At 38.3% G+C, this 8,413-nt stretch overlaps 1 protein-coding gene across 1 annotated transcript in view; it reads left to right on the top strand.

Annotated features, from left to right (window-relative positions):
• Positions 1 to 1,141: 1,141 nt before the first annotated feature.
• The window catches only part of ARL13B (ADP-ribosylation factor-like 13B), a 37,982-nt gene continuing 30,710 nt past the window's right edge, over positions 1,142 to 8,413 (top strand). The window contains exons 1-3 of the mRNA XM_010017308.1: positions 1,142 to 1,302; positions 3,828 to 3,898; positions 7,173 to 7,422. Coding sequence (XP_010015610.1) covers positions 1,244 to 1,302; positions 3,828 to 3,898; positions 7,173 to 7,422 — 380 coding nt within the window. The 5' untranslated portion in view covers positions 1,142 to 1,243. The remainder of the gene's footprint in view (positions 1,303 to 3,827; positions 3,899 to 7,172; positions 7,423 to 8,413) is intronic.

The following is an 8,413-nucleotide window of genomic DNA, read 5'->3' as shown; positions in this document are numbered from 1 at the left end:
ACTGTGTGCTACATCACAGCATGGAATGTCCCTCTGTCAGTTGGGGATGGCTGTCCTGGCTGCATCCCCTCCCAACCTCTTGCCCACACCAGCCTTCTGGCTTGGGGGGGAAAGGAGCAGGACAGAGTGGGAAAGAGAGAAAGCCTTGGTGCAGTGCAAACGCTGTCCGGTAATAGCCAAAATATTCATGTGTTATCAGCTGGTTTAGCCAAAAGTATAAAGAAAAGCACCATACTGGCTGTTGTGAAGAAAATAGCAGCCAGACTTGGTACATCATCCACTAGGGAGGTCGTGGATTTGAACTCCTGAAGTAAAATTTCCCAAAGCTTGCTTGTGAAAGGCCTTTATCTGGACAACTGCTGTTGTTCTCAGTAGGGTTATTGCAGCTGAATAATTAAGGGAGTTTTAAAGCTTTTGCACTGTTGTGCACTTGGCCACATGGGTTGTGTAAACTTTATTGTTTCATAGCTTAAGTGTGCATACAAAGAAATAAACATGCAAGTAATCGCACAGTTATTCTCTGTTGTTTGTTCCACAGAGCAACATCAGAAAGATGAATATTCTCTGTTTCTTTATCCTGCTTGAAATGTGGGAAGTGGGATTGTAAAATGATGGAAGTGCTTGGTGTTTCTATTTAATTTAGTGCAATTACTAGATATTAAGTTGTCAGTTCCTCAAACTACTCACTAGAGAACTCAGTTTCCTTGTTGTGGGATCTCTTTGTGTAAAAGAAATTAACAGTTAAATGACTATACTTAATAGCTAGGACCTTCTTTGTTTGCTCTTAATGTCTTATCCCATAATGTTCTTTCTTACAAGTCTTACTCATGCTTGTAATTAGTCCCTATTTTTGGTCAACCAGCAGAGCTGTGGGATGTGTTAGTGAGGCAAGCACTGAAATATCAGTGTCTTACTGCTCTAACTTGCGGGCTTCCTTCTGAGCAGTCATCTTGCATTATTATTTTGTATGAGTACTGTGTTACTGCCCAGACATGTAAAATGGGGGCAGATGAAGCATGAGACTATCATGGGACTGACTGAATGTGACCCACTGTGAATAGACAGGCTGCTGCTAGGAAAATGGCTTGCCTTGATTAAACATAAGGGCTAACTATGCATTTCTTCGGTTTTTTTCTAGCAGTGACAAGACAACATCTGGACCTCTGCAGCCTCTCCCGGGTTATTCTGGCCTCTCGACATTGTTTCTGTAGCTTTCCTGTCTATGGATGGCTAATGAAGAGGGATGTTCAGTCTAATGGCCAATTGCTGCAGCTGGTTAAAACGGTGGCAGGAACCTGTCAGGTAAACATGTGAAAGTATTTTACATTTCTGTGATGACCTTTCCAAACTGTATTTCACCTACGTTTGACTTTATTTGCTGTATAATATTGGTTTGGACTTTTTAATTCTGTGACAAAATCCAGTATTTTTTTTTCTCCAAGAGAGAATCAATACATCTTCTACGCTTAAACTTAAACGTGTTAATCATCAGGTATTTTATTGCCGACATCAGGAAAATATAAAGCACAAAATTGTCTCCTTCACATGCTGTTTCACGTTGAGCATTATGGATGATGCTAGAATATTTATGTAAAGTTTATTTGATTTTTATCTTACTGATTTAGTTTCTGCATTTGGAGATTCTGAAGCGTAATATGTTAAAAAACTTTGTTGCCAAGAGTAGACAGTAGCCCCAGTGTAATACTAGTTTTCTTACTAAGTGTCTTAATACTGCATTTTGTGGATAGCCTGGTGATCCATTCTTGCTTATGGAATTCTACTGTTCCCATTTGTTACTTTTTCTTTGACATCCTGCATCCTTTTCTCTCCAATTAGCATACATGCACAGATAGAACGTAGTTTGTTTCAAACTATCTGGAAACTATGGGGAAGGGAAATAGAAGCTGCACCACGTTTATTTAGACTTCACAGTCATGTAGGAGGATTTGCTGTTTTCTTCAATGCTGCATTATTTAGGTTTCACAGAAGGTGCTGCTGTTCAAAGAGCTATGTTGGATTGAATAACTTTCTGGCATCACCAATCTAATATGACGATTGTGAGTTTATAAATGTCCATGGCTGTTTGGATTTTAGCTTACTGTTAAAAGTATAATTTTCTAAGATCCTACTGTTAATTTTTAGGGTTTTTTCTCAGAGGTTTTTGGCTTTTCTGAAAGAACCATCATAAATTACACTTCATATATGATGCTGTTAGAGTTTTAAGTCCGGAAATAACAATGGGTTTAATATTCTTCCATTTAAAGGGGCATAAAAATAAGTGAATTCCTTTGACTGCTCTTAAGTTTTTATGAATAAGGGGAACACTTGAGGTATAAATGTAGATATGTTTTTCCTCTTGTTTTGTTTAAAATCTTATCCTGGTATAAATTCTAACCTGTATACCAGTTTGCTTATATATTGCACTTACTCAACACCACTCGTTTACATATTTGCAGTCTAGATTGCTCCTGCTTGAAACAAAAGCACAATGAGTACCAGTGCTACTTACTTAAAACATCTGATGTTGTCTGCACAAGTTTTGTATACTGCATAGTGTTGTTCAGATGCACTTGTTGAGACAGAAATAAATTCCTAATACAGGCACAACTTCGAGGCAGAGAGATGGCAAAAATACAGGGGAATGGAAATTAAATTACAGAAATTGTTAAAGAGACCATGACCACTACCCCCTCCCCCAAAAAAAAAGGATAAAATTTACAGTACTGTGAAATTAAATTTCAACAGTTGGATAAAAGTTGAAAGCAAAATTGTCTCATGTAAAACTCGCAGTACAGTGATCCTGCACCTCTACTCTGCTCTCATGAGACCTCACTTGGAGTATTGTGTACAGTTCTGGAGTCCTCAACATAAAAAGGACATGGAGCTGTTGGAGCAAGTCCAGAGGAGGGCCACGAGGATGATAAGGGGGCTGGAGCACCTCCTGTATGAAGACAGGCTGAGAAAGTTGGGGCTGTTCAGCCTGGAGAAGAGAAGACTGTGTGGAGACCTCAGCAGCCTTCCTGTATCTGAAGGGAGCCTATAAGGATGTTGTGGAGGGACTGTTCATTAGGGACTGTAGTGGTAGGACAAGGGGTAATGGGTTCAAACTTAAACAGGGGAAGTTTAGATTAGATATAACGAAGAATTCTTCACAGTGAGGGTGGTGAGGCACTGGAATGGGTTGCCCAAGGAAGTTGTGAATGCTCCACCTCTGGCAGTGTTCAAGGCCAGGCTGGACAGAGCCTTGGGCGACATAGTTTAGTGTGTGGTGTCCCTGCTCATGGCAGGGGGGTTGGAACTAGATGATCTTAAGGTCCTTCCCAACCCTAACTATTCTATGATTCTACAGTATTGGACTTACCATTTCATACCTATGCCTGCTCTTCCATCTAATGAGAACAGAGGGGAGATTTAGATTAGATATCGGGAAGAAATTCTTCCCTGTGAGGGTGCTGAGGTGGTGGCACAGGGTCCCCAGAGAAGCTGTGGCTGCCCCATCCCTGGCAGTGTTTAAGGCCAGGTTGAACGAGTCTTGGAGTAACCTGCTCTAGTGAAGGTGTCCCTGCCCATGGCAGGGGGGTTGGAACTTGTATGAGCTTTAAGCTCCTTTCCCACCCAAATCATTCTGTGATTCTATGACATATTGAACACGAGATACACAACTGTAACAATGCCTGCTACTTCGTATTTTGATACCTGTTCTTTCTACTACTTTGTACTAAATTTTCTATGTGTATATTAAAAATTAATGTGATGTCTATGTAGAGAAAAAAAGTTTTGAAATATCTCATTTTCTTCTTTTTCTTTTTTTTTTTCTCCTTATGGAGGAAGGTGACACTAATAATGGTGGGTCTTGATAATGCTGGTAAAACTGCTACAGTCCGAGGAATTCAAGGAGGTAAGCAATTCATTTGTTTATCAATGAAAGTGAGAGTGTAATTACTAATTGTCCACCATTTAAATCTTAAAATAGTGCTTTATCTCTTAATTCATCTCTGTCTGTCATATTGTTGTAAGAAAATTTGGTGATCGTACTGCCAAGAGTGGTACACGTGTGGTTGCCAATGTGAGCATGTCACAGGCCCCATTGCGTGAAGACCTGCAGGTGATAAAAGAATGAAGGGATATTATCTTTGAGGCATAAAGATCCTGAATTTTGGTATCTGATACATCATACCAGGGTGGCTTAAAAAGTAGGTGCTCCTAGTCATATGCTTTATGATCAGGAGAACTAGCAGAGCAAGCTCCTCATCTGCTCATGGGCCACTGCACTCCACATTATGTTGAGCTGCGGTAGACCACTTCAGTGGTAGTTCAACAAAGTTGCTACCGTTCTGCTACCTCTTTTTCAAAGGTAGTAGTATGGCGTAAGGCAAGGTAGATAGTATCAAGAGAACTGCCTCTTAAGACATGGTGACATGCAGCATTAGAGCTCTTAGTCCACTGAGACAGAAAAAAATTAGTCCACAGAGGTGTTTAATTATCTTGGAAGCATTCAGAACAAATGTTCAGAGTACTTTTGTGCTTATGTGCCTTGACTTGTCAACTGTATTTTTAAGTGTGCAAAATGCTAAATTGCAACAAAACCTGCTCTGTGTTCTTGTTTAAATTGCATGAGCATCGTACCTTATTTTTGGACTAAAGGTTTTTTCAGTAGTTCAGTAAGTAGCTGAAGGAACATTGTAACTACAAGCAAGCTGTCTGTTACTGTCAGTTGCTTTAAGTGAAAGAAAGTATAGGACAAAACCTCTGAAGGCTGTAGACCACATTCTAATTAATAACTACTTTGAAATAATGCAAAATATTCTAGTTAATGATGTGTTTCACATCTTAGTATACATTTGAGAAACCAATGGTGTGTGCTTGTGCTGAAGTTGCTTTCAGGTCACCATCCAGTAACACAGATGTATCAGTAAACTTTATATAAAAATCAGTATTGTAAGTATATATAATGAGGAAAAGGTTCAAAAGAAGGAAAATACATGTATATTTTATAATATAACTGATGATTCTAATGATATCTATTTTATATCATTATTTTACCCAGAAAAACAATAGCAGTTTTCTAGGCGCTTACTTCACTGGGACACCACTTGATTTTGGAGGGTACTTTATTCCATGCAGTGACACATGCAAACAGGATATAATTCAAGATAAAGCTTGTGCTTATTAAAACTTTTCTATGTTTGTGTTGTTGCTGTTTTTTGAATTTTTTTCGTTGTGGGGTTGTCTTTCTAAATAACTTCCAACTTGTGTAGTATCACAAGTGTAGTTAGTAGTGTTTTGACAGGCTTGGAGACTCCACCTCGACTTTCTGTTTGCGCTTGTTACATAAGTTCACGGACTTGCCAAAGTGTGAATAAAGTTATGAATATTCTTTCATTTGTGTTCCTGAATCTTTGCCCTGAAAACATGAGTGCTATGCTATTTAGCTTTCCATTCTGTTTCAAAATCAACTTCAGTGTCTTTATCAGCTAAATGTTGCAGTTATTTTTAAAGATCCTTTTATTCTCTGGGAAAAAAAATGAGACAAGATGGGTATTCCTAAAGGGAGACTCCAGGAAAATATAGTTGTGACTTCTGTGACTGTCTCCCAGGGCTTGAATAGTGCTTGCCTTTAAAAGCAATTATTATTTTTTTTTTCTTTCCCTTTTAACAGGATTTGCAGAGATCAGAAACTTCAGCTAGTCTTTAGGGTTTATAAAACCAGTATTTTTGGCTGTGTACCAGCCATACAGACTATAGGAGGAGACTGCAGTTATGTCTGCTGGGTTTTGGAACTGAAATATGTTTCAGTTCTTAGGTCTCTTAAACCTAAACAAGTCAGTATGGTTACCAAAGTCTCATTTGCCAGAAGAGATCTGCAGCTTATATAGCAGACCCTGTTTTTACATTGAAGTTTATTCATCATTGGAGACCTCACTGTACAATGGGAGCTGATGTTTCAGCAATATCCCTGTACATACAGCACTATCAATAACTTTCATCCTTAACCAACCCTCATGTTCACATTGTTCTCTTTAATAAGAGCACATACTTATGGCTCACAGCGCAAAACAGTCTTCAGAATTAAGCCTGCTCAGTTTTGAATATGCAGTTTTTCACAAATGGGGGTCCCCAACCCTTCTCTTGATGGAGTGTTGGCTTACATTGTTCTGGCCAAGGGGTCTGTTCTAAATGCCCATCACAGCTGTGTGTGAAGGATTCTCTCAGAAGAGAAACATGGCAGTGGAAGGCTAATGGTGATTTAGCTTTTGCACTGCTCTTCAGAGCTCAGTGCTTTTGACCATGCCCTCATTTCCTGTTCTCAAAAAGCTGTATTTTACATCTGTTTCTCTCGCCTTGTGCTACCAAGCACGTAAAACAGTTAGAGAGATCCGAGTAACTCACCCCTACAGCAAACAGCTTAGTGGTGTGAGGCAAATACAGGGTTTCTTTGCCCTCTGAAAAGGGAGACAGCAAGCAAAAGTATTAAATATAAAGCATTTTGCATGACAAACTAAAAAAGAAGACAAACAACCCAAACAAACAAAACTACCAAAAAAAATTAAAATAAACAAAGGCCAAAACCTGACCTTGAATACAGGGAAACCAATAGTTAACATCCCGGAAGAACATGGTTTCAGTCATTTTATCTCAGCCCTTGGTTTGAACTTTTGAAGCTGTTTTAGCAACCATGAGGGATAAAGACTAAATTTGGCAGAGCACAAGGCTTCCCAGCTCATGATGCATTAACTGTTTTGATTGGTTTTCTTCTCAAACTTGGATTAATACTGTGCAAATATTATATAACTGTTCAGATGGGAGCATTGCTGGAGGTGGGGGATGTCAAAACTGCAGCACACTAGGCACCAGTACAATTTAACTCTGGTGTTAAGTATCAAAAGTTGCAAATTTTTTTGTCCCTCTCCCCTCCCCCTTACCAGTGCTCCTATCTAAATTAATTTAAAGTAACTGGTTGATAGACGAGTGTGTTAATTTGAAGTTATCTGAGGAGAGGGAAAATCTTCAGGTAAAAAAATATGTGGTTAGCAATATGGTGTCACTTAACAGGGAGGGTTTGCTCCATGTTTTTAAAATATGAATTTTGCTACACAAGTCATGATGTAAAATCCTCTTTAAATAACTAAGGACACTTTTTACTGAAGCCTTTCTTCTTTGAAATCTGACAGAGTCTCCTGAAGACGTGGCTCCAACAGTTGGATTTTCCAAGATTGACCTTAAACAGGGACGCTTTGAAGTCACCATCTTTGATTTAGGAGGTGGAAAACGAATTCGAAATATCTGGAGAAATTACTATGCTGAGTCCTATGGTGTAATATTTGTTGTGGATTCCAGTGACATTGCAAGAATGGAAGAAACAAAGCAAGCCATGATAGAAGTTTTAAACAGCCCTAAGATATCAGGAAAACCTGTGTTAGTGTAAGTAATGTTAAGAAATGTTTCCTTAATAATTGACTTCTGATACATCTTCTAAAGAAGTATTTATGTATAGTATAAACATAAGTGTAAAGAACACTAATGCTACTGTAACTGTAGCACTAAGCAATATTGCAATTAGTTTTACAGTATTTCTGAAGTATTTATGTATGCCAGTCTTAGTATCATACTAGTGAACAAAGCCTTTTCCCTTTTTTCCTCCCTTTTTCCAAAGTTGCATGTGGTGATATACTGAATCCATTCACTGCATCTGACATTAGATCTTATTTAGTCCTTCTCAGGGGTATTTCTCATCTCTTTCATTAGCAGTGGAAAAATAATTAGTTGTGGGGGTTTTTTTGGACTCTTTAAAATTCTAGGATTACTCGAAATGGTGGCAGGTTAAAGGTTATGCAAGTTTAGCATGGCAACATGGTGTCAAAATATTGCTACTATTTAGGCTTACATAAAGTACTTAAATTGTAAATGGTTGCTTATATTCTGCTATACCAGTAATCTCTCAGTAATAAATGTCTTGTTTGCTTAACACATGGTGGTGCTGCTGATACATGATCAGCAAAATCTCATTAAAGACGACTTACTGTAATAGTATTTGGGATGTGCTTTTGTTTCAGTCCATATGTTCAAAACCAAAAAAGTTAAAGTCTATAAGGTCTTCTTTCACAGAATAGGTAGATTCATTAACTTCTTAGCTTAAACACTAGTTTTTGTAAAATATTAGAAATAACATGTTATTCAATTCAGCCACACTCTAAAGGTCTTTGACGGAAAGTAGCCTTTTGAAGGCACAAACTATGAAAGTTTAAAATGGTTTATCAGGACAATATCTTTGTCTGGTGGGGTTAAGACCTCCATAATACAGTCATTACACAACATTCCTGTGGTGTCATAAAGAATCTGTAAAGTGGAAAGGCCTCTTAAGAAGTAGCATTGTAGGGTGATTTGGCTAATTGTTTTGATCAAGTGGAGAGTA

Source organism: Nestor notabilis, unplaced genomic scaffold, assembly GCF_000696875.1.
Source record: "Nestor notabilis isolate BGI_N333 unplaced genomic scaffold, ASM69687v1 scaffold14936, whole genome shotgun sequence".
NCBI classification, from domain to species: domain Eukaryota; kingdom Metazoa; phylum Chordata; class Aves; order Psittaciformes; family Psittacidae; genus Nestor; species Nestor notabilis.
This window is presented reverse-complemented; position numbering and strand designations above follow the sequence as displayed.